Source organism: Sciurus carolinensis, chromosome 1 (assembly GCF_902686445.1).
Source record: "Sciurus carolinensis chromosome 1, mSciCar1.2, whole genome shotgun sequence".
Lineage (NCBI taxonomy): Eukaryota > Metazoa > Chordata > Mammalia > Rodentia > Sciuridae > Sciurus > Sciurus carolinensis.
The window spans coordinates 108,872,162-108,897,714 of record NC_062213.1 but is presented as its reverse complement, the minus strand read 5'-3'; the positions used below and the strand labels follow the sequence as shown (position 1 = coordinate 108,897,714).

Here is a 25,553-nt window from a genome sequence, read left to right as displayed (position 1 = left end):
CATGTTTGAGGCCAGTCTCAGCAACTTAGTGAGACCCTGTCTCAAAATAAAAAGGGCTGGGGGTGAAGCTCAGTGGTAGAGCATCCCTGGGTTCAATCCTCTACTGTCATAAACAAACAAACAAACAAACAAATGCTGTTAACCTGGGGGGGGGTTGACAGAGCTGTTTTACTTATTTTGACTCCTCTTCTTATGCCTCCAAGCCCATTAGCAACTGATGTTCTCAGTACTGAATGAATGCTCTTAATGAACCATTTAAATGAAAAACAAAATTAAAACACTGGCATAAGTATTTTAATACCCTTATAAGTATTATCACCATTCTCCATTCAAAAAAATAATTTCTAACATAATTTCTATTCAAAAGTATATACAAGTTTTAAATTTCAGAAGCAAAATACAGATGTCAGTGAACACTGCAAATTTTATCTTTGGGAAAAGAAGACTATTATAATGACTCCAAGAGTCTTAGAAATAGACAAAGGGAAATATAAAATAATTTGCCTGAAGTTTCCTTTAAAACAAAGTTACTTTCCATATAATTCAAACTTACTCATTGTTTAATTCTAAAGCTTGATAGGCTGCTTTGATTCGAGCTGGAGGATTTCTTTCCCTCCATGCCTTCTGCATAACTGTAGGAAAAAAAAAAATTTCAAAAGTGGATGAGATAGTAAACATAAATAACTTCATGCAAAACATATGAAGAATGAACTAGAAGAGTAATTAAAGCTTTAAATAATGTGTTTTTAAACATATGAAACAAGCTGGGTTACTAGTTTATATTAACTTTATAAGAAATTTACATTAAATCTGGAAGCTTTAAGTGTAATAAAAATATTCTTTCTCTGATTAATTTGAATAACAACATATAAGGTACTTAACCAAGTTAATTACACCATTTATTATATTTGAATATTTATACATCTGAATGCAGATTAAAATTCAGTTTGAGTGACATTAGGTTATAATCAATATGAAATATTCCAGTTCTGTTTTTATCATTTTCTAAAGATTCTACAGAACTGCTATACATATATAAAAACTTAAAAACAGTCTGTCTAATCAATGATTCACTCTAAGAAGAATGTGTGGATTTGTATTTTGCATGAAAAGCAGGAGGGGAGAATTAATTTAGAGTACAATCCATCTCTGGAAAATGTTACCTTTACCAGAATTCAACAAAAGCCTAAGTTATGAATTTTCTAGAATAATAATATTAGTTTTGCTACCATTCACTGTACCCAAATAAAGATATCATACTAAGTAACATTCTTAAATATTAAACAAACAAACAAACAAAGTGAAACTATGGCTTAATTTAAGTTTGATAAGAAAAACAGAGAACCAATGACTGTTGATTTTGGAATAAAACCCACATCTGTACAGGAAGAATAATGTGGAAAATGTTTGATTTTTCCTTTGGAAAGAAAATATTAGTGTTGGCTTAGAAAAGGAGACAATATATTCTACTTGTGTAACAAAAAATACTTTTCTCATATCAAACATATCACCATCTAGTTGACAGCTAGTGCTTCCTGAATTTGACAAACTGATGCAAGGCAGTACCCATCTGATACTGACCAAGTAAAGAATGTCATTCTGCTGAAACTCCAAAATATTACATAAAAATAGAGCATAATATTAGATTTGCTATTTCTGATGATAGGGTTCTCTTCTATAAGTTATATTTACAAGTCAAATTTTAAAACTAAATCTTTACCAACATTTTAAAGAGTTATTTAATATTCAAGTATATTAAGTACTTATCAATTTCTTTAACCAATTCCCTTTTGATGGACAATTAAGTTATATCCAATACTTTGCTAATGCAAAACTGTGATAACAATCTTTCAGTGTCTATCTTTGCTTATCTAACCAAATATTTCCTTTCTAGAAATAAGAGTTGGTTAAAACATACACATCTTTAAAGAGATTTAGGATGTATGTTCCCAAATTCTTTTCAACAAGAACATACTAATTTATATTCTCACTTTATAGGAGATTAACAATTTCCCTACTTCCTTAACAACCAACCTACTACAAAAGTTGAGCATCCTCAATCCAAAAATCCCAAATCTGAAATACTCCAAAATAAAAAACATTAAATCACAGGTGGGCAATTCCACACCTGACCTCATATGATTGCTTGCAATCAAAACACAGGCACACTAAAAATACTGTATGAAATTATCTTTAGGCTAAGTGCACAAAGCATATATGAAATATAAGTGAATTTTGTGTTAGGACTTGAGTCCCATTCCCAAGATATCTCCTTACGTATATGGAAATATTCATAAATCAAAAAAAAACTGAAATCCAAACATTTCTGGTCTCAAGTATTTCATATAAGGAATATCCAAATCTGTATTATCAGTCTTTGCTATTATGTGAAAACAATCTTATTTTCATTTTTCTAAAAAACATTTCTACTGAGGTTATCTAATCCATTTTTTTTTTTTTTGTACCAGGGATTGAACCCAGGGCGCTTAACCACCAAGCCACATACCTAACCCTTTTTTTTTTTTTTTTTGTATTTTATTTAGAGACAGGGTCTCCTGAGTTGCTTACACATTGCTAAGGTGCTAAGGCTGGGTTTGAATTCATGATCCTTCTGCCTCAGCCTCCCAAGATGCTGTGATTATAGGCATGCACCACCACACTCAGCATCTAATACACTTTTAAGCAATTTTTCTTATTCTTATGTTTTCAAATGCTCTATCTGGTCTTTCAAGATTATTCTTCACAACCTAAGGCAGTCCTAAGTCTAAGGGGAAAAGGGAAGTAGAAGAAGAAAAAAAATGTGCATTTTTTTTTCTAAAATAAGGATTAGGAATCATTTAAAGCAAAATGTTGACTTAGTTAATTCAATTGTTCTCTTTAAGACCTCATGATATGCTTTAAAAATTAATAAAAGCTATTAGCAATTCATTCAAATTTATCTATTTTTCAAGGCAAATATTTTAATGTCCTAATAAGCACAAAAAAGAGCAGCAGTTATTGCCAGGACAGGGGTCACGTATGTAAGTGTCTGCAGAGGCCAGGCAGGAAACATGAGAGTGAACTAAAAGCACATTCACTGTCTGAAGAGAACAGCCACAATTCAGTTCTAGCTTATTACTGCCAAGTGGAAATGTAGATCCACTTTTCCCATACTTTCCAGCTTTCCAAAAGGTTTACAACTAATTTATCAGATTTTAATGTGAATTTTTTTTTTTTTTTTGAGACAGGATCTCTCTACTGTCCAGGATGGCCCCGAATTCATAATCCTTCTATCTCAGCCTCTTAAGAGCTAGTACTACCTTTACTTTATTTATTTTTATGTGGTGCTTAAGATCAAACCCAGTGCCTCACACATGCCAAGCAAGTGCTCTACCACTGAGCCACAACCCCAACCCCCAAATATGCTTGTTTTATGCCTTAAACAAATTGATGAAAATAAAATCATCTCATGTAATGATTACTGAAGATAATAAGTCAAGAGAAATTTGCCACATGACATACACATTTGTCTTTTTTTTTTTAATATAAAAATACCAATATTTATTATTGGCTTGCTGGGGATGTAGCTCAGTGGCAGAGCACTTGCCTAGAAAGTGTGAGGACCTAGATTCAATTTTTAGTACTGCAAAAAATAATCATTGCCTTCATGTGAGTCTCTGAAAGAATCAGTACTTAGGGTTATGTGTACCACTAGAAGTACATGAAACTTGACAAAGACCAAAATGGCATGCATGGTTTTAAGAGAATCAATTTCTGAAATCTCAGTTTTATATGACTCTTTCTCATACTGATTTAACTAAAGAATTTTCTTTTGATTAGTATATTCATTATGCTGGTTTTCCTTTCCTACCTAACAGTACCCCCTATACTCCTTCCCTGAGAAATATGGTCCCTTCCATTCTACAAAAGAAAGGCTTATCTCTTACTCATTCAAATGTTTTCAAGGTGCCTTGGCTTAGAGTGTAAAAATTTCCAGGTACCCAAAGGATAGTACAACTTGGGTTTGGGGGTAGCCACTTTAAGTGAAGGTACCCTTAAAAGTGATTACTGCCTTTTGCTTATTTCTTTTAACAGTGGACCTTGGCATTAAGAAATAAGAGTGGGCTGGGGAGATAGCTCAGTTGGTAGAGTGCCTGCCTCAAAAGCACAAGGCCCTGGGTTCAATACACAGCACCATAGGAAGAAAAAAAAAAAAAGAGTATTGGCCAGGTGCAGTGGTGCGCACCTGTCATTCCAGTGGCGAGGCAGGAGGATCTCGACTTCAAAGCCAGCCTCAGCAATTTAGCAAGACCTTGTCTCTAAATGTCTCTAAATATTTTAAAATGGTTGGGGGGTGTGGCTCAGTGGTTAAGCACACCTGGGTTCAATCCCTGGTACCAAAAAGAAAAGAAAAGAAATACAGTATTCTGGTGCCTGAATGTTTTAAATTCAAGTATATTAGGAAGTGGGGGAGGGAATGATAACAATCTTTGTTAGTTCCATTAGTAGTCCTCCAAAATTACTATCAAAGAATGTATTCTCCTAAGGGAAGGTTCCTTCACAGCAAAGCATAAGAGGCATTAATAAGGAACAATAAAAGCAGGGGCTGGGGATATAGCTCAGTTGGTAGAGTGCCTGCCTCGCAAGCACAAGGCCCTGGGTTCAATTCCCAGCACTAAAAAATAAATAAATAAAAATAAAAGCAGCAGGGCCTTATTTCAGTCAAGTGACAAAACTCTAGACCAAGCTCCAAGATTTATCTATCTTTATATTTTGGAATCTGAATTAAGAAGAAAAAGTCATCATGGGAAATGCATCTATATATGTTTATCTGAACTGAAAAGTGAAGTCAAATTTCTCTATCAGAAAGTGTCTAATCTGGTTAATAGGATTGACAATGAAGATATGCATTCAATTAGGTTTCATGGAGGACATATTTCAAAGTTTAAAGATCTAAGTTATACAGCTCTAAAGATTTGACAAAACTTTCATTAAAGTATATCACATTATTTAGAACCTTATGACCAAATGAAATTTGTTAAAAATTTGTATAAAATTTTTTATTATAGAAAAGGCTGCTTATAATAAAAGACTCAAGCATTAATTAAAATAAAATTATAAAGAGGGTGTAAAATAGATATGCATTCAAGAAGAAAAAGGACTTACATAAAACTTATTACTGTTAGAAAACATTTGATCATGTAGTTTTCAATGGATAATGGTGGGTATCAAATTATTTGATTCCAGGATCTGGGGCCATATATGTAGCTTAGTAGTAGAGTATATGCTTAGCATATGAAATGTCCTTGGTACAATCCCAGAAAATACAAACACACACACACAATTGACTCCATGATATATATTTAAATATAGGGCATATTAATTTTATTTTTTTAAGGTTTACATTTTACAATATGTCAAAATTTACATTCTTTGTAATTATTTTACCTTCTGATGTTAATTTTTAAAAGAATGAGTTAGGTTCAATGGCACATTCCTGTAATCCCACCAACTGAGGAGGCTGAGGCAAGAGGATCCAGGCCAGTCTCAACAATTAAGAAAGGCCCTACGAAACTCAGTGAGACACTGTCTCAAAAAATAAAGAGGGCTGGGGATGTAGCTCAGTAATAAAGCACTCCTGAGCTCAACCCCCAGTACGAAAAAATAAATAAATAAAATAATAAGATTAAAAGGACACACAGTTTTTCAAATTCTTTTCAGAGCTATTAAATGTTTTAAGACAACAGTTTCAGTGTAGAAATTTTATTTATTTATTTTTTGACTATAGTTTTAGTGGATAGTTAGAGTGACTGTTGGAAAGTCTACTGATGGTTGCAATTCTGACTATGAGAGAGAGGTAATGGTTAATTTCCAGAGGAACTTCAATCCTTAAAGTTAATAGACAGTATTGATAGTCTACTGCTATTTCCCTAAGACATACAGTTTGGGTAATAATAAAATTAAGCATATAAACATTAAGCAATTCTTTTTTTATCTCTACTTGAAATTAAATATTTTATATAACCATATCAAAGAACCTTGAATTTCCTGCTACTATCCATCCTTAACATATTTAATCCAACAAAGATATATGACAATGAACTCAATTCAGTGCTAAGAAACTGGCTTTTTCAGACTACCTATCAATGTGGTTAAGTAGAAGCAGTAGTTAGTTAAAAGCCAGACTAGTGTTTGAAACCCAGCCTTATGTATTAACTGTGTGACTAGGACATGCTACTTGATCTCTCTTTACCTGTGTTTCTTTGTTCTATTTATTTATATGCAGTTCTGGGGATCAGACCCAGGGTCTTATGCATGCGAGGCAAATACTCTGCCAGTAAGCTTTATCCCCAGATCCAGTTCCTTTATTTTTAAAATTGAGCTGATACTACCTCTCACAAAGTGGGAAAATTAAATTAGTACATTTCTACAAATTATTTAGACCAGTGCTTTCATGTGTGTCTTCCTTAATAGTCTATGAAACTTGGAAAGCAAGGATTATATTTTCATCTTTGAATCCCTATCAGCTAGCACACTGCCTGGCATACTGCAAATATTATTATTTAATGTAATTTGAATTAATATATTTGTTAGTATTATCTAATCTGAATTTCTTATCAATATGCAAATAACTCCAACCCAAATAATGCTGTATATTATACAAATAACTCTAAAGAACTTTTTAAGTAATTTTCACAATCACTGCTTGCACCATGAACAGATATGACATATACCTGTGTCTGAAGGACGCAAAAAGTCTGAGTCACAGGTGAAAAAGGTCTGATGGTCCTGTGCTGACAAGTTCATGTCATAGTATGTAAGTGGCTCTTTACCAGTCACCCAAGTGTATCTTTACCAAAACACAAGAAAATATTTAAATTAGATATGAGAGAGCATATGCTATTTAAATTTCAAATATAGATGACTACAAATTCTATATTCTATTTCAGGATATTTTCAAAATCTCAGCAAAATGAGATAATCTACACCAACTACTTAAGAGTATCATAATCAAGCATCAAAAATGAAATGAGAAAGAATTATTCAATAAAAAAATGCTTCGAATACTGGATTTGAAGGAATAAATGTTAGATATATATCTCATTAAATTACTTGAATAAATTCTCAATGAATAAGAATTAAATTTTACAAGTAAAACTCCATAGAAGTTAAAAGAAAACAGATGACTCTCTACTTAACACTAAGAAGGTGAAGGGCTTTCAAAGTACAAAAAGAGCAGGGCATGATGATGTATACCTATAATCTCCACAACTTGGGAGCCTGAGACAGGAGGTTCACAAGTTTGAGGCCAACCTCAGCAACTTAGCAAAGCCCTATGCAACTTAGTGAGATTCTGTCTCAAAGTAAAAAATAAAAAGGGCTGGGGATGTGGCTCAGTGTTTAAGTGCCCCTGGGTTCAATTCCTAGTATAAAAATAAATAAATAGGTTTGCTAAAATTTTAGCTTTTTTATAAAAAATCACCATGAATAAAAAAGGAAAACCAAATTCTTGTTCATTTATCAGTTTTGCTATGCATTCTAAAAGTAAGAAAATATTGACCTAAGGGTGTAGCTCTGTGGTAGAGCACTTCACCTTGTATGTATGAGGTCCTGGGTTTGGTCACGAGCACTACAAATGAGAATAAAAATCAAAATAATTCATACTAATCAAAATAATACATATTATTCCTAAAATGATTGGAGGCAGATGAAATATATGTATAATATCAATAATCTACATTAGAAATAAAAAAAAAAGACTTATTAAAGGAAAAATAAGGGGCTAGGGTTGTGGCTCAGTGGTAGAGCACTTTCCTAGCATGTGTGAGACACTGGGTTCAATCCTCAGCACTACATAAAAAATAAATGAATAAAATAAAGGCACTGTGTCCATTTACAACTTAAAAAAAATGGAAAAATAAGGAACGAGACACAAATGGAGCCTGGAATGAAGTTAACATATGAAATGCATACCAAAGAGTTCAATGTATTTATTAACAGTTGGTTGCAGTATGGCTTTAAACTTTCTAGAACCACTAAATGGTTATCAACCAATTAAGACTTTTTAAAATTAATCATTCAAAAGCAGCACATTCCTGGTACGAAGAAATTTCTCTTCAAGATCTTCATTCAAGATCTGGATACTGTATAATATAACAAGGAATAGCAGCAATAACTTAATAAACAGTGTAGGAGGTTCAAGTACCTCTAACAAAATCCCTTAATACAGATTAAAGACATCTCTCAGAAAAGCTAGCTTTTACCTTCCAGGATGCCACTATCTTACACTATCAGGTACTTAAAAAGAAGGGTTATTATTTAAACATTTTTATATCTCCAACATTTTGCAACAAGTAGAGTTTACAATGAATTAAATAACATGCTCTACTCTACCCCCAAGTCAAATACAGTCCAACTCAAAATAAAAATGAAAGGCAAATATCAATGGTTGTAAGTTTCTGGAGAGGTCTTCTCATTTACAGTAAAACTGGAAGAAAAATGAACACAATAGTGTAGAGAGGAAATGGTAATATAATATCAATATAAAAATACTGTACCCTGTACTGTTGCACAAATGAAGTTCATATTCACATTCAGATTGATATTTTCGGAGATCCAAGATGGCAGACTAGAGGGAGGCTGTGTTTCTTGTCACTCCCTAACTTGGTTTCAAGCAGAGGAAAATGTATTTCTCTGTGAGGCAGTCATTGCTGCTTATCAATCCCCTGCTGTTTACCCCACTTGTCCACTGCAATCACTGCAGTCTGCATATCTACTACTTTTTAAGTACAGATTGCTCACTGAGTATCGCCTACCATCCGCCATTTGCCCGTTTCCTGTCTCTTGCCTGCCCATTGCCTGCTTTTCACCTACTCATCACCCACCACCTGAGGTCCACCTGCGGATCGTCCACCAGTAGCCTGCAGACCAACCTCAGACTGCAAGCAGATTGCCAGCTGCCTGCTGTTTCCTGGAAGTACAATGTCACAGTACCAGCAGGTTTGGTTACAACATGGCTGCCGCCATTTTGAGACAAGAGCCAGGACTTGCAGGACCCCTGGTCAGACTGACCACACCCTGCCTCCAGGACCTCTGCCCAACCAATCGTATCCCGCCTGCAGGAACCCCCACCCAACACGCCCATGCCCTAAGCTGCAGCTCCCCATTTGCCAACATGTTTGGAAGCCAGTGTGGCCATCTTGGATTATCCTGGAAGAGGAAACTCCCATCTTTAGGTGGGGCAAATTCCATCCTGAGACGCCTGCTGGAGACTAAGAAGCTCATTGTCAGGTACCTCTCATGCACCAGGCTACTGAAGACTGGGAGGTTTGAATACCATATGACTATTATAGCATAGATTTATTTTTCTTCTTTTTGAAAAATTTTAAGTTTTTGTTTCTTTATTTTTCTTGCTCTATTTCCCTTTTGTTTACCTGTTTCCTTAGAGTCTCTTTCTCCATTTTCTCATGCTAACAACCAACTTCTTTTAATTACACTTTCACCCTTTCTACGATCTAGAACTTCTATGTACTCTTTTCTTATCCCATTACCAGTTACATCCTATACCCCTTCCCATCCTCTTTGTCCTCCATTAGAAACTGCAGACCTTATTGCAAATCTATTGTTATACTATAGATAAAAATTGAATTCATCCTCTCTGCTTATTATGATATTGTTTATGTCTTCATAGGGGCCATTTGGTTTAGGGCTGCATAGTACTGGGTGCTAATATTGATCTCCCCCTTAAAGAAGAGGTTTTGGAAACCTGTAGGGTCACTATAAGCCTATAGGGGAGAAATTGCAAAACCCCAGATCTGCACTGCTAGAGGGGAAGATATGTGAAGAACATGGAAAAACAAGGGAAGAAAATGATCCAAACAAACCTAGATTCTATTATTAATAGAATCCAGTGACAGCATGGTAGAAAAAAATGTCAGAAAAGGAGTTCAGAATATACATAATTAAAATGATTCATGAAGCAAAGTCATGAGATAAGAAAGCAAAAGCAGGCAATGAATGATCACTCCAATGAGCAGCTGTAAGAGCGACTGCAGGAAGCAAAAGATCACTTCAACAAAGAGATAGAGATTCTCAAAAAAAAAAAAAAAAAAAAAAAAAAAAAAGAAGGAAACAAAACAAATAAAAAACTCAATGGAAAGCATCACCAACAGACCAGATCACTTGGAAGACAACCTTAGACAACGAAGACAAAATATTTAATCTTGAAAATAAAGTTGCTCAAACAGATAAGAAGGTAGGAAATAATGAACGAAACCTCCAAGAACTGTGGCACATCATGAAAAGACCAAATTCAAGAATGATCAGGATTGAGGAAGGCACAGAGATACAAACGAAAGGAATAAACAACCTATTCAATGAAATAATATCAGAAAATTTCCCAAACCTAAAGAATGAAATGGAAAATCAAATACAAGAGGCTTACAGAACACCAAATGCACAAAATTACAACAGATCCACACCAAGGCACGTTATAATTGAAAAATGAAAAGGTACCCAGACAAACCTCTGGATGCGGGAACTCACGCAAGAGATTTTATTAGACAGACAAACAGGTCTGCCCTGAAGAGAGGGAGAGAACAAGAGAAAGCATGGCAGGGGAGCTTCTCTTAAGAAGTCGAATTTCGCAGGCTAACAACAATTGGGCCAATTGCTGAGCAGTTAAAATTTGCAGGCTAGGGATTAGGCCAATGGCTGCTGAGCACAGGCTGACAAGTGGACCAATGGCTGGCTAGGATCACAGACTGACAGCTGGTTGTGCTGTCATCCCCCTTGCCTTCCCCCTCAGGCGTGTCCTACGCCCCACCGCCCAGGAAGGAGCCCTATGAGGTCGTAGGGTGCGCTGGTCGTAGGCAGCCCGAGGTCCAAGGTGGAGCCAAACTGCAAGGCAAACCTAGCGCCTGCCTGCTGCCTGCTGTGGTGAGCTGACACTCAGCAGGTTCAAGTGAACAGAGCGCTGCTGCGTTGGAGCTGCGAACTTGCTGCACTACATCCACCAACCTGGCAGCCCACTGAGTATTGTAAATAATGAAAATGCCTAACATACAAAATAAAGATAGGATTTGAAGGCTGTGAGAGAAAAGCATCAGATTACATACAGGGGGGAACCAACATGGATATCAGCAGATTTCTCAGCCCAGACCCTAAAATCTAGAAGGGCCTGGAACCACATATTTCAAGCTCTGAAAGAATATGGTTGCCAACCAAGAATCCTACATCCAGTAAAACTAACCTTCAGATTTGAAGATGAAATAAGATCCTTCCATGATAAACGAAAGTTAAAAGAATTTACAAACAGAAAGCCTGCACTACAGAACATTCTCAGCAAAATATTCCATTGTCAGGGTTTCCAGGACCCCCAGCCTTGAGCATGGTCAAGATGGCGCCTGACGCTGAGCCAAAAGCGGCCAGCTATACAGTAAACAACCAGCGAATTCCAATGATTGGCTAGTTAACGATGCTAGAGCATGCCCCCCTCGTGTACCTATCCTATGCTTGCAGCTGTCCGCGTTTACCTCGTGTACTCTCCCCTGATTGGTTGAAGTGTATATAAGCCTGGTGGGTGGGAGAGTAGAGAGGCAGAAGCGGAAGAAGCTGAGGGCGGCAGAAGCGGAAGAAGCGGCGGAGGCGGAGGCTGAAGCTGAGCTGGAAGCTGGGAGTGCGCGGAAGCTGGAAGAAGCTGAGAGAAGAGAAGCTGGAAGTGCGCGGAAGCTGGGAGAAGCTGAGAGAAGGGAAGCTGGGAGTGCGCGGAAGCTAGGAGTAAGAGAAGTGTAGGAGAGGGACTGTGCACAATAAACTTCCAAAGCTTCAGACGTTTGTCGTGTCTCTCTCTGCGGGCAGAGGGAGCGCGATAACTGGTGCCGAAACCCGGGAAATGAAGGGAAGATGAAGGCCTTATAAAAGAAAACAAGGTAAGATATTTGAAAAAAAAATTTTTTTTTTATACAAGTTAAACCGGTTATAAAAAAGTTAAAGGGTATCAGGATACGCTATCAGCGGTCCTGGGGACACGCGGAGTGCGGTCCGGTTGAAAGGTATCGGGACGCGCCATCAGCGGTCCTGACGCGTAGAACGCGGGTCAAAAGGTATCGGGATACGCCATCAGCGGTCCTGACCCTTGGAACGCGGGCTAAAAGGTATCGGGATGCGCCGTCGGCGGTCCTGACGCGTGGAACGCAGTCTAATTAAAGTGAAAGTAGAAACACGTTTGAAGCGGTCCAATTAGGGTGTAGGTAGTACGTGAAAAGCCGCTATAAAAATTCTAATGCACACTTGATAGGTTTCCTTTCAGTAATCTCGTTGCTCCTGGCAGCTAGGCCACTGTTTGTTATTGTAACTACCATAACTAAAGCTATTCAAATTAGTAACAATGGGGTCTGAAACGTCTAAATTCAGAATGCAGCAACCCCTCAGGGAGTTATTAAAAAACCATGGGACGCCATTGAAGGAAAAAACAGCTAAAGTATTTCTTGATACTGTGGAAAGGATTTCCCCTTGGTTTTTGGATGAGGGCCTTTTGAATACCCTACAGTGGGAACAGCTGGGGAAAGACCTCCGTATAGCGGATAGGCAAAACCCTTTGCCAGTAGGCACTATGGCTATTTGGTCTCTTATTAAATCCTGTCTGCAAGATAAAAACAAAAAACCTTCACTCACCGAGCCTTTAGCTGAGGGAAGACAGGTTTTGGAAGAAATAAAAGAGGAACGTTCATATCTTTCTCAAAATTCAGAAAAAGGAACTAACTCAGATGAGGAACTATCGGAAGGGGAATTATCGGGAGAGGAACTGGAAAAAAGAGTACAAAGATTAAGACGAGATAAAAAGCCCCCTCTAGTGCCCGTGTTGCCTAGTGCACCTCCCATAAATAGGGAACCCCCTCATGAAGCGTCCGGTTTCGGGTTACGCTCAGAATGGAGTCATCTTGGATCTGTAGCGTATCCTGTTTTTGAGGATGCTCAAAATCAAAGATTCCACCAACCCTTAGACTTTAAAATAGTGAAACAGTTAAAAGAAGCAGTTAGCACATATGGTCCTCAGTCAGCTTTTACTATAGCCTTAGTAGATACCTTGACATCATTAAACTTAGTGCCCCAGGACTGGACTAATCTTGCTAGGGCCGCTCTGTCTGGGGGACAGTACCTTATGTGGAAAACATCATGGCAAGAAATATCTACGGATACCGCCCGCCGAAATGCAGCAGCGGGGAATCCCCAAGTCGATAGGGACATGCTTATGGGCGTAGGACCTTATGAAACCCTTCAGGCACAGCTTAATTATCATCCAGCAGTCTATGCGCAAATTGCCGTGGCTGCAACCAAGGCCTGGAAAACATTACAAGGAGCAGGAGATTTGCAGGGCCAGTTGTCAAAGGTAACTCAAGGGAATAGTGAGCCCTATGTGGATTTTGTCGATAGGCTAATTCAGACAGCATCACGCATCTTCGGAGATGCAGAGCAAGCCATGCCCCTAGTAAAACAGTTGGCTTACGAACAAGCTAACAGGTGGTGTAGGGAGGCCATAAGACCATGGAGAAACAAAGACTTGTCCGCCTACTTAAAAGTGTGTAGAGATGAAATGATACTTTGGCGCAGAGCAGTGCCTTTGTAGCAGCCATAGACAGACAAACCACCTTGTTGTCTGCTGCACTTGCACAAGCCCAGAGGAGGGTCCCTTCAAGAACTAATAAAGAGTCTTTAGGATCATGTTTTGTGTGCGGACAGAAGGGACATCTAAAAGCCACTTGTCCAAACAAAAGGCCACCCTTTGCCCGGGGTGGGAACATCTATACAAAGAATAACCTGGGAACCGGACCTGGGCTATGTCCAAGATGCAGAAGAGGAAGTCATTGGAATAGTGCCTGTCAGCCTATTAGAGATAGGGAGGATAATTTCCTAGGGTTGAATCCTAAACTTCAAAAAAACGGGAGACAGGGCCCTCCCCGGGGCCCGCAACAAATATACGGGGTAATTCAACAAGTTCCCCGATGGTGGTATCCTCCCACAGAGAAGGGGAGCGCAGAGCCACCTCAGGAAGTGCTGGATTGGACATCTGTGCCACCTCCAGACTCATACTAACCCCAGATATGGGGGTGCAGATGATTGATACTGATTGGCATGAAAAAATCCCACAGAACAGTGTAGGACTATTACTAGGTAGAGGTTCCTCAACACTAAAAGGACTTATAGTACACCCAGGGGTTACTGATCCTGATTTCACTGGACAAATAAAAGCCTTGGTCTCTTCACCAAAAGGAATTACGGTCATTTCTCCAGGGGATCGCATTGCACAAATGCTTCTATTGCCCAGTCGACATTCTTTGTGGCCCAGTAAAAATACAAATAAAAGACAAGGAGGTTTTGGATCAACAGGAACCACTTTAATAAACCTTACTATGGATATGGGACAGAGGCCCCTCCTAAAATTAAAAGTGGGAAATATGGAATTTACAGGTTTATTAGATACGGGAGCAGACAAAAGTATTATTAGCGCAATGGTCTGGCCAAAGCACTGGCCATTGATCACAGCAGCTCAGAGCTTGAGAGGCTTAGGAGTAGCAGAAAGCCCCAATCAAAGTGCTTCCTCATTATCGTGGAAAGATACAGAGGGACACACAGGAATATTTCAGCCATATGTCTGTAATGTTCCTATTAGCCTATGGGGACGAGACGTCCTGCAGCAAATGGATATGAAACTCACCACTGATCAGACTTACCAAGGGACTCCTGTAAGAAATATGTTACAAAATATGAACTATGATGATAAAAAAGGATTAGGAAGACATAGTCAAGGATCTACCCAACCACTGCCTTTACTTCCACCAAAAAATGATTCTCATGGATTGGGTTTTTCCTAGGGGCCACTGATAAACCATCAATCCCTATAATATGGAAAGATGATAAGCCTCGCTGGATTCCACAGTGGGCCCTAACAAAAGAGAAGCTAGAGGCAGCTCATAAGTTAGTACAAGAGCAGGTACAAGCAGGTCATTTACAACATTCTACCTCTCCTTGGAATACTCCAATATTCTTAACAAAGAAAAAATCAGGAAAATGGAGGTTATTACATGATTTAAGAGCCATAAACGAACAAATGTACCCTATGGGACCCATCCAATGTGGACTCCCTCTTGTCACTGCACTACCAAAAAATTGGCCTACTATTATTCTGGATTTAAAAGATTGCTTTTTCTCTATACCCTTACACAAAAATGATTGTTGGAGATTTGCTTTTACTTTGCCCTCTCTTAATCACACTCAGCCTGACCAGAGATTCGAATGGACCGTGTTGCCTCAAGGTATGGCTAACAGTCCTACTATATGTCAAATATACGTAGATAAAGCGTTAACAACTACTAGACAAAAGTTTAAGAGATTGTTGATTTATCATTATATGGATGACATACTTATTTGCCATCCAGAAAAAGAAGTTTTGTTAGAAGCATTACAATTTATAACTCAAGCATTAGAAAAAAGAGGACTAACGATAGCTCCTAAAAAATTACAATTAGAGGAGATCCAAGAATATCTGGGTACAAGGCTCACTGCTACTACAGTCAGACCAACAAGGTTGACCATCAGGACAGATCAATTGAATACCTTGAACGATTTTCAGAAACTCTTAGGTGACATTAACTGGATCAGATCCTATTTAAAATTATCCACAGGGGAATTAAAACCTTTATTCGATATATTAAAAGGTAATCCTGACTTGAATTCCCCTAGGAAACTTACTCCCGAAGCACGGATATCCTTACAGCTAGTAGAGAATAGACTTCAGCAGTGTTACGTTGATCGTTGTGATCCTACTCAACCATTAAGTTTAATCATAATCTCAGAGAAGCATACCCCTTTTGGCATAGTTTGGCAAGGAGGACCTCTGCAAAGTATAAATCTCCCTAGCTCTCCAGCTAAAACATTGCAATCATATCCCCAAGCTATTGCTCAGGTAATATTCAAGGGAATAGAATCTTGCATTACTGTTTTTGGAATCCATCCGTCTATTATTATAACTCCTTATTCCACTCAGCAAATTAAATGGCTAATTAATAATGATGATGATTGGTCAGTATTATATTGTTCCACTTCAGCTCAGTTCGATAACCATTATCCCCAACATCCCTGGATTCAATTCTGTAAAAATACTCCCATAGTTTTTCCAAAAGTGACTAGTGTCCAGCCTCTTAAAGACTGTGTAACCATTTTTACTGATGGCTCCAAAAATGGAGTAGGTGCAGTACTTATCAGTAAACAACTTCACACCATAATAGTTCCACCCAACTCCGCACAGGTTACTGAACTTGCAGCTGTAATATTAGCCTTTAAATTAGCAGATAATCAGCCATTCAATCTTCTATCTGATAGCTTATATATCGTTAACGCTTTACAGGTTCTTGAAACGGTACCCCATATTTCTTCCATGTCCACGGTAGCTTCTTATTTTACTACGCTACAAAACCTTATCCTACAGCGTAAACATCTATTCTATGTAGGACATATTAGAGCTCATTCTAATTTACCAGGACCTTTGGCCAATGCTAATGACTTGGTAGATATGGCCACCAAATCGATCTTTGTTTTTTCCATAGAGGAACAAGCAAAACTCTTTCATGAAAAATTCCATGTAAATTCCACTACTTTGAGCAGAAAATTTCCTATATCTAAATGTATGGCTCGACAAATAGTAAAAAATTGTCAACATTGTGCTCCTTTAATCCCAGTACAATCCTTTGGAGTTAACCCCAGGGGACTGCTGCCTGGTCATATTTGGCAGATGGATGTAACCCATATTTCTGAATTTGGTACTGTTAAGTATGTACATGTGTCAGTAGACACTGCTTCAGGGGTCATTATGGCTTCCGCTCATTCTGGAGAAAAGGTAAAAGATGTCATTCAACACTGCCTACAAGCATTTGCTGGCTGGGGCATACCTAAAATTATTAAAACAGATAATGGTCCTGCTTATACTTCCAAAAGCTTCCAGTTGTTTTTACAAACATTTAACATCCAATCAGTCACTGGCATCCCCTATAATCCTCAGGGACAGGGCATTGTGGAAAGAGCACATCTTACTTTAAAAAATTGTCTAAATAAACAAAAAGGGGGAATAGGAGCCTCCTACAAGTCTCCTAAAGATAAACTTAATTTAGTTCTTTTCATTCTAAATTTCTTAACTCTGGATAGGGACGGCCATTCTGCAGCTGATCGACATTATAATCCCCATAATACTCCTCAAGTATGGGCAAAATGGAAAGATATCCTGACAGGTTGTTGGAAAGGACCGGATCCAGTCCTTCGTTGTGTCCGAGGGTCTGTTTGTATTTTCCCACAGGATCAACAGACTCCAGTCTGGATTCCAGAAAGGCTAATCAGAGTTTTACAGCATGCAAGTGATGCTGCTCCTCCTCGCAATGGCGAGTCTGAGCCTTCCTCCAATAACAAAAACTCAGACGGAAAGGCAAACCCGGAACCTATGGGCCATTGTTAGCCTGGCCATATTTTTCACTTCTGATTAACACATTTTTTATCCTTCCTTTTCTTGTTTTCACCAATTCCTCTAAAAGCCTGTCAATTCTACTGATGATTTTTCAGGTCGTGCTGTTTTTGGTGACAAGGATATCTCTAGTCTTTCTTTGCTTTAACAGGAGGAATTTCTGCACTTTGCCGTTGGAATCATACTACAAATCAGACCCAGAGCAGAGCAACTCATTCTGCTGACCCTAGCTGTAATATTGCTTTTCCTCCCACGTCAGCTTGTGTATTTCCTCCCTTTCATGTTTCTACCAACTAACATTTCTAATAACACCTCTTAACTGTTCACTAACCGTGTGCTATCTCTCACAATACTGGAATGGTTCTTTTGCCACCCGTGCAATTTGCACATTTCTATCTTCCTACCAGTCCTAGTTTCTGTTGCAGATGTAGAATTGCCAGTGCAATTGTCGAGAAGCAGGAGAGGCTTTGACATTGCAACAGCCGTGATCATTGTCATCACAGTCCTTGCAGTAGCAGCATTGACACAACCATAACAACGATCATTTGGCCGAGAATACAGCTGCAGCCTTGCAGACCATAGAGACTCTATCAGAGAGTGGACTCATTATAAGAACAAGTGGATACCTTGCAAGAACTTTTGGGACTGGGATGCGTTTATTCCCTGAGAGCTGTTTGTGTTGCCCGTATTGTAACTCTACTGGGATGTATATTGTTTCTGTATTTAATATGGCTATATGGTTTTTCTTCTGTTTATAGATTTGTCAAACAGCAGGCAGGCTTAGGAGCTATGGTGGTACTCCTCTGCCTTGGCCTCCTTCTCTTCATTCGTTTTGGCATGCATCTACGAGCTAGCCAATAGAGAGATCAAATTATCTTTCATCAGGCCATGACCGCCCTAAAGGCCGACAGCCCCCCATTAGTATGGCTCTTGATGCTGGACCGGTAGTCAAAGACGGGTAATGAAGGAGGTGGCTGTGTACCAACCTAAGACAGGAGCTGCAGCATGCTCTGCAGGCTCTGATGACGGGTAAGGACATATGCTGACCACTCAGCCTAAGACAGACACGGTCCCGAGCCTTAGTTTAATAGTAAAGAAGGGGGATCTGTCGGGGTTTCCAGGACCCCCAGCCTTGAGCATGGTCAAGATGGCGCCTGACGCTGAGCCGAAAGCGGCCAGCTATACAGTAAACAACCAGTGAATTCCAATGATTGGCTAGTTAACGATGTGACTAGAGCATGCCCCCCTCGTGTACCTATCCTATGCTTGCAGCTGTCCGCATTTACCTCGTGTACTCTCCCCTGATTGGTTGAAGTGTATATAAGCCTGGTGGGTGGGAGAGTAGAGAGGCAGAAGCGGAAGAAGCTGAGGGCGGCAGAAGTGGAAGAAGCGGCGGAGGCAGAGGCTGAAGCTGAGCTGGAAGCTGGGAGTGCGCGGAAGCTGGAAGAAGCTGAGAGAAGGGAAGCTGGGAGTGCGCGGAAGCTAGGAGTAAGAGAAGTGTAGGAGAGGGACTGTGCACAATAAACTTCCAAAGCTTCAGACGTTTGTCGTGTCTCTCTCTGCGGGCAGAGGGAGCGCGATATTCCATGAGGAGGAAATGAAAAACAACAATGTAGGTCAGCAAAGGGAGGAACTACCTTAAAGAAAAAACCAATCAAAGGAGAAACCAAGTCAAGTTAAAAACCAAAAATAAGCCCCAATGACTGGGAATACAAATCATATCTCAATAGTAACCCTGAATGTTAATGGCCTAAACTCATCAATCAAAAGACACAGACTGGCAGGCTGAATTAAAAAGAAAAGACCCAACAATATGCTGCCTTCAAAAGACTCATCTCATAGAAAAGGACATCCACAGACTAAAGGTGAAAAGATGGGGAAAAAACCTACCATGTACAAGGACTCAGTAAAAAGGTGGGGGTTTCCATCCTTATTTCAGATAAAGTGGATTTCAAGCCAAAGTCAGAAGAGATAAAGAAGGACATTTCATACTGCTTAAGGAACCATAAATCAGGAAGACATAATGATCATAAATATTTATGCCCCAAACGACGACGCAGCCATGTACATCAAACAAATCCTTCTCAATTCCAGGAATCAAGTAGACCACAACACAATAATTCTGGGTGACTTTAACACACTGCTGTCACCACTGGATAGATCTTCCAAACAAAAACTAAACAACAAAACCAAAGAACTCAGATTAATGTTTTCTAGCAAATCTTGAAATTTTGAAATTGAGCACATATGTGTAGGAGTTTGCTGACACCTACAATTTTTTTTAACCTCAAGAATTCTTTGAAAAAGGCTTTCTAACATTAAACTAGTGAACTTATGTATCACAAACATGATTTGAAGCATTGCCTCTAGTGATTATAAATGTAATTATAGACAAGATGCTGCCACTAAAAGTTGAGCTAATCTTTTCACCTTATTATATATATCATTACTCCAACTGGAAGAGGCTGTGATATATTTATAAAAACAAATGTTTCCACAGTACTTTTACTCTAAGACCAATGCTATACTTATAATGAAAGCAAAATATAATACCTCCTATATTCTGCTCCTCTGAAAAGGTTTAGAGGGTTTCTCCATACCTTGCATTCTGAAAAACAAGGGGAAAGAGTTTAAACAAATGCAGTCGAATCTTCATTTAATCAACATTTACTGTCTACCCAGATACTCTAAGCACAGAGCTAGCCACAGATGATACAAAGACAAACCATGAAATGCCCTGGCTCTCAAGAAGCACAAATTAAATCTAGTCATTCCCTTATTTCTGTCTCCATAGCGTTTGGTTCGTAATTCAGTTACGTCACCATTTTATAATGTGATTATCTGTTTGGATGTTAGTTTCCCCTCTCAAATATGGCATCTTAAAATTTAGTTCACTTTTATGTTCCTGAAGCCTACACAGTGTCTGCAACTGATTCGTTTAACTGAATTAAATATAGGGTAAATGTCAGTATTATGAACAACCACTTAAACTGTAGGACAAGTAATATAGTAAGGCCTGTTGTATTCCAAGCCAAAAAAAAAAAAAAAAAAAAGTGAATTTTTCTCTGGGAAAATCAGAGAAGGTTTTAGAGAGGAGGTGACATTTGAACTGATACTGAATCATTGAATGATTATAAAAGATGAGTAGAAGATTCCCACATTCTAAGGAGAGGAAGTACCATAAAACTGTACATCATTTTTAGGCTAGAGTATAGGGTAGAACATAGGAGGGAGAACTGAAATAAGGCTAGACTGAGGGAAATTGCTGAAGGAGCCTATATGCCATATTAGAGTCTAGATATAATCCTGAGTCAGTGAGAAGCTATCAAAAGGATTATAAGCAGAATAACAATGAATATCAAATCTTTGTTGAGATCAGCAGTTCTTCAGGTTTGATTTATAGAACTGCAAAGTAACTTTTTTCATAGTAAATTCTGAGACACGATTTGTCTTTGTGTTGACTTGGACTCAGTGATATGACCCTGCAAATGAGGGTATCCTTAAATTTTGTGCCCCAAGTGCCTCACTTATCTTATCATGCTCCTGCAAATTTGAACTAATAATGCGAAACTGATGTGGGTATAACCACTACACTTTATTTATTTTGGTATTGGGGATTGAAACCAGGGGCTCTTAACCACTGAGACACATCCCCAGTCCTTTTATATATTTTATTTAAAAAGAGGATCTCACTGAGTTGCTTAGGGTCTTGCTAAGTTGCTGAGGCTGGCTTTTTAAAAAATATTTTTACTTGTTCTTTTTAGTTATACATGACAGTAGAATGTATTTTGATATAGTATACATACACAGAGTAGATGTTCCTTTCTTGTGGTTGCACACGATGTGGAGTTAAACTGGTCATGCATTTATGTATGAACATAGGAAAGTTATGTCCAATTCATTCTACTGTCTTTCCTATTTACATCCCCCCTCTCTTCCCTTCATTCCCCTTTATCTAATCCAATGAACTTCTAGTCTTTCCTCCACACCCCCTTATTGTGTGTTAGCATCAGCACATCAAAGAGAACATTCAGTCTTTGGTTTTCTGGGATTGGCTTATTTCACTTAGCATGATAGTCTCTATTCCATCCATTTAGTGGCAAATGCCATAATTTCATTCTTATTTATGGCTGAGTAATAATCCATTGTGTATATGTACCACATTTTCTTTATCCATTTATCTGTTAAAGGGTACCTCCATAGTTTAGCTATTGTGAATCGAGCTGCTATTAACATTGATGTGACCACGTCACTATAGTATGCTGTTTTAAGTCCTTTGGGTATAACCTGAGGTGTGGGATGACTGGGTCAAATACTGCTTCCATTCCAAGTTTTCTGAGTGTGAGAGAAAGGGGTTTAATTTCATTTTGCTACATATAGATTTCCAGTTTTCCCAGCATCATTTGTTGAAGAGTCTATCTTTTCTCCAATGTTTGTTTATGGTGCTTTTTGTCTAGTATGAGATAACTATTTATGTGAGTTTGTCTCTATGTCTTCTATGCTGTACCACTGGTCTTCAAGTCTGTTTTAGTGCCAATACAATGCCGTTTTTGTTACTATAGCTCGTAGTATAATTTAAGGTCTGGTATTGTGATGTCACCTGCTTCACTTTTCTCACTGAGGATTGCTTTGGCTATTCTGGGTCTCTTATTTTTTCCAAATGAATTTCATGACTGCTTTTTCTATTTCTATGAAGAACTTCACTGGAATTTTAATAGGAATTATATTAAATCTGTATAGTGGCTTTGGGTAGTATAGCCATTTTGAAAACATTAATTGTGCCTATCTAAGAACATGGGAGATCTTTCCATCTTCTAAGGTCTTCTTCTTTTCTTTTGTGTTCTGTAGTTTCCAATGCAGAGGCCTTTCACTCTTTTGTTAGACTGATTCCCAATTATTCTATTTTTTCAAGGCTATTATGAATGGGATAGTTTTCCTAATTTCTCTTCTAGTGGATTCATTGCCTATGTATAGGAATGCAATTGATTTATGTTTAATTTTATATCCTACTACTTTGCTGAATTCATTTATGAGTTCTACAAGTTTTCTGAGGAAATTATTTGTGTCTTCTAAATTTAGAATCATATAGTGGGCAAACGGATAGTCTTAATTCTTTTCCCATTTGTATCCTTTTAATTTCTTTCTTCTAATTGCTCTAGCTAGAGTTTCAAGGACGATGATGTTGAATAAAAGTAGTGAAAGAGGGCATCCTTGTCTTGTTCCAGTTTTTAGAGGAAATGCTTTCAATTTTTCTCCATTTAGAACAATGTTGGCATTGTGTTTAACATATATAGCTTTTACAATGTTGAGGTATATTCCTACTACTCCTAGTTTTTCCAGTGTTTTGAGCTTGAACGGATGCTGTATTTTGTCATATGCTTTTTCTGCATCTTTTGAGATAATGGCATTACTCTTGTCTTTAAGTCTATTGAAGTGATATCTAGTGATAGATAGTTTATTGATCTCTGTATGGTGAACTAAGCTTGCATCCCTGGGATGAACCCCACTTGATCATGGTACACTATCTTTTTAATATGTTTTGTATGCAATTTGCCAGAAGAAGTTTTGCATCTATGTGCTGAGGCTGGCCTTGAACTCATAATCCTCCTGCCTCAGCCTCCTAAACTGCTGGAATTACAAGCATGTGCCACTGCACCCAGCAAACCACTACACTTCAGCATGAGTCAAGGCAGTGATGCCAAATTGTACTACCAGTCATTGAATTCTTCACCTGAAATCACTGCAGTAAAAACAAGGCAATTTTTTTCTCCCTGGTGTTGGGAACTGTACCCAGGGCCTCATGACTGCTAGTCAAGTACTCTATCACTGAGAAGCATTCCCACTGGCAAATGTATTTCCTTCTTCCCCTCCCCAACCCTCTCTTTTTGGTGCTGAGGATCCAAGGCAAATTTTTAAACTTTATATCAGATATGACAACAATTATTTTGTAGATTGAACTGTTCACTTTTGTCATGGAACACTTTTCCCTAAAAAAGTCACAGGATGACAAATTGATGGTTATTCAGATGGGTACCTAAAAGACATTTTCTTAGAACTGAAAAAGTGAGTGTATCAACCTCAAGGAAGAAAACTAGCAGTATTGGTTGCCAATGATAAAACTTAAGTTTTCAAAGAAAGTTAAGATTTTGAAAAACCTGTATCTCCTACTGGGATTTTGGTAACTTCACAACAGTAAAGACATCTTTGTAAGATTTAATAGTGATATTAACAAATGTGATTTTCTTTTCTTACATTATGAAATAAAATGTATTAACATTTAAAATAAGCATAACATAGGGAACAAGTATTTTCCAATTAATGAATGTGATATTATAAAGCTATGGGGAAAAAGATTCATTCAAAATGCAAGACACATGAACAGATTTTAACACAGACTACGAAGTTCAGATTCCACATTAAACTACACTTTTAGAAAGCACCCCTTAGCAAGTTTTGATGTAGTACCCAAAAAAAGAATACCCACAATTTTCTGAAACAGGTATTAAAATACTCTCCCCATTTCCAACTACATATCTGTGCAAGACCAGATTTTCTTCATATGCTTCAAAACATCACAACAGTGCAGAAACATATGAAAATAAGCTCTTATATTAAGTTAGACATTAAGAGATTTGAACAAATGTAAAACAATTCTAGTCTTCAGACCAACTTTTTCTTGTTTGAGGAAATATTAATTTTCATAATATGTATATTAGGGGGCTAGAGCTGTAGTCCAGTAGAGTGCTTGCCTAGCACATGTGAGGCACTGGGTTCAATCCTCAGCATGACATAAAAATAAATAAATAAAGGTATTGTGTCCATCTACAATACATATATATGAAGTGTGTGTGTGTGTGTGTGTGTGTGTGTATGATATATATAATACATACTATATACTATATAATATACATTATATATATATATATATAAAAATATGTATATTAGTTAGCTTGGACTACCATAATAAAATAAAAGGGTTGTGGCTTAAACAACCCTTTTAGGGGTTGGTCTTTTTTGAAGGCAGTATCCACCTACAGCTAAGTAGCTCTATGATACAGTCCTATAGAATCCAAGCAATCTAAAAGCCTCCTTTCTTGTCTTTTCCTTTTTCTGTCCCTGCTGGTTCAAATTGGGCAATGCCTTTCTGAAATATGTCAATCTCTATTTCTGAGTTCTGCTGAGATGGCTGATCAAGTTCATGAGTTTTACATATGATCTCAAAAGGTTGTTCAAGCACATCCTTGGTGATCTTTTCAGAATAAGTTCTTTTTCTTTTTTTCTTTCTTTTTTTAAAATATGGATAGGTTGAGAATTTTTCCAAATCTTCAAGTTCTGGTTCTTTTTTGCTTAAAAATTCCTTCTTGAATTCACCTCTCTTCTTTCACATTTCACTGGAAAGGCAGGAGGAAACGAGCTACTCCATCAGTACTTCATTTAGAAATATTCTCTTAAGATTCCATCTCACCCCAATTAGAATGGCGATTATCAAGAACACAAGCAACAATAGGTGTTGGCGAGGATGTGGGGAAAAAGGTACACTCATACATTGCTGGTGGGGTTGCAAATTAGTGCAGCCACTAATGGATGAAATTGGAGAATATCATGCTAAGTGAGATAAGCCAATCTCAAAAAAACGAAAAGGTGAAAGATCTTGCTGATAAGTGGATGATGATACATAATGGGGGTGGGAGGAAGGCAAGAATGGAGGAAGGAGGGACTGTATAGAGGGAAAAGGGGGGGGAGGAAAAAATAACAGAATGAATCAAACACCATTACCCTATGTAAATGTATTGATTACACAAATGGTATGCCTCTACTTCACGTACAGAGAAACAAGTTGTACCCCATTTGTTTACAATACAAAAAAAAGAAATATTCTCATCTAAATATCCAATTTCACAATGTCAAATTTTACCTTCCACAAAATGCACAGTTCAGTCAAGTTCTTTTCTACTCTGTAACAAGGATCACCTTTCTTCTGGTTGCCAATAACATGTTCCTCAATTTCATCTATGATATCACCAGAATTGCCCTGAATGTCCCTATTTCCACCTAAAAACCCTTC

At 37.9% G+C, this 25,553-nt stretch overlaps 1 protein-coding gene across 11 annotated transcripts in view; it reads right to left on the bottom strand.

Moving 5' to 3' along the window:
- Positions 1-25,553, bottom strand: part of St7l (suppression of tumorigenicity 7 like) — a 214,677-nt gene that overhangs the window by 179,496 nt on the left and 9,628 nt on the right. For all 11 annotated transcript variants that reach the window (XR_007109290.1, XM_047557026.1, XM_047557024.1 and 8 more), the window contains exons 4-6: positions 20,042-20,096; positions 6,714-6,829; positions 554-632 (exon numbers count right to left, since the gene is read on the bottom strand). Coding sequence is in view for 10 of the 11 variants with exons in the window: in XM_047557026.1 (XP_047412982.1) it covers positions 554-632; positions 6,714-6,829; positions 20,042-20,096 (250 nt within the window). In the remaining variant the exon portion in view is untranslated. The remainder of the gene's footprint in view (positions 1-553; positions 633-6,713; positions 6,830-20,041; positions 20,097-25,553) is intronic.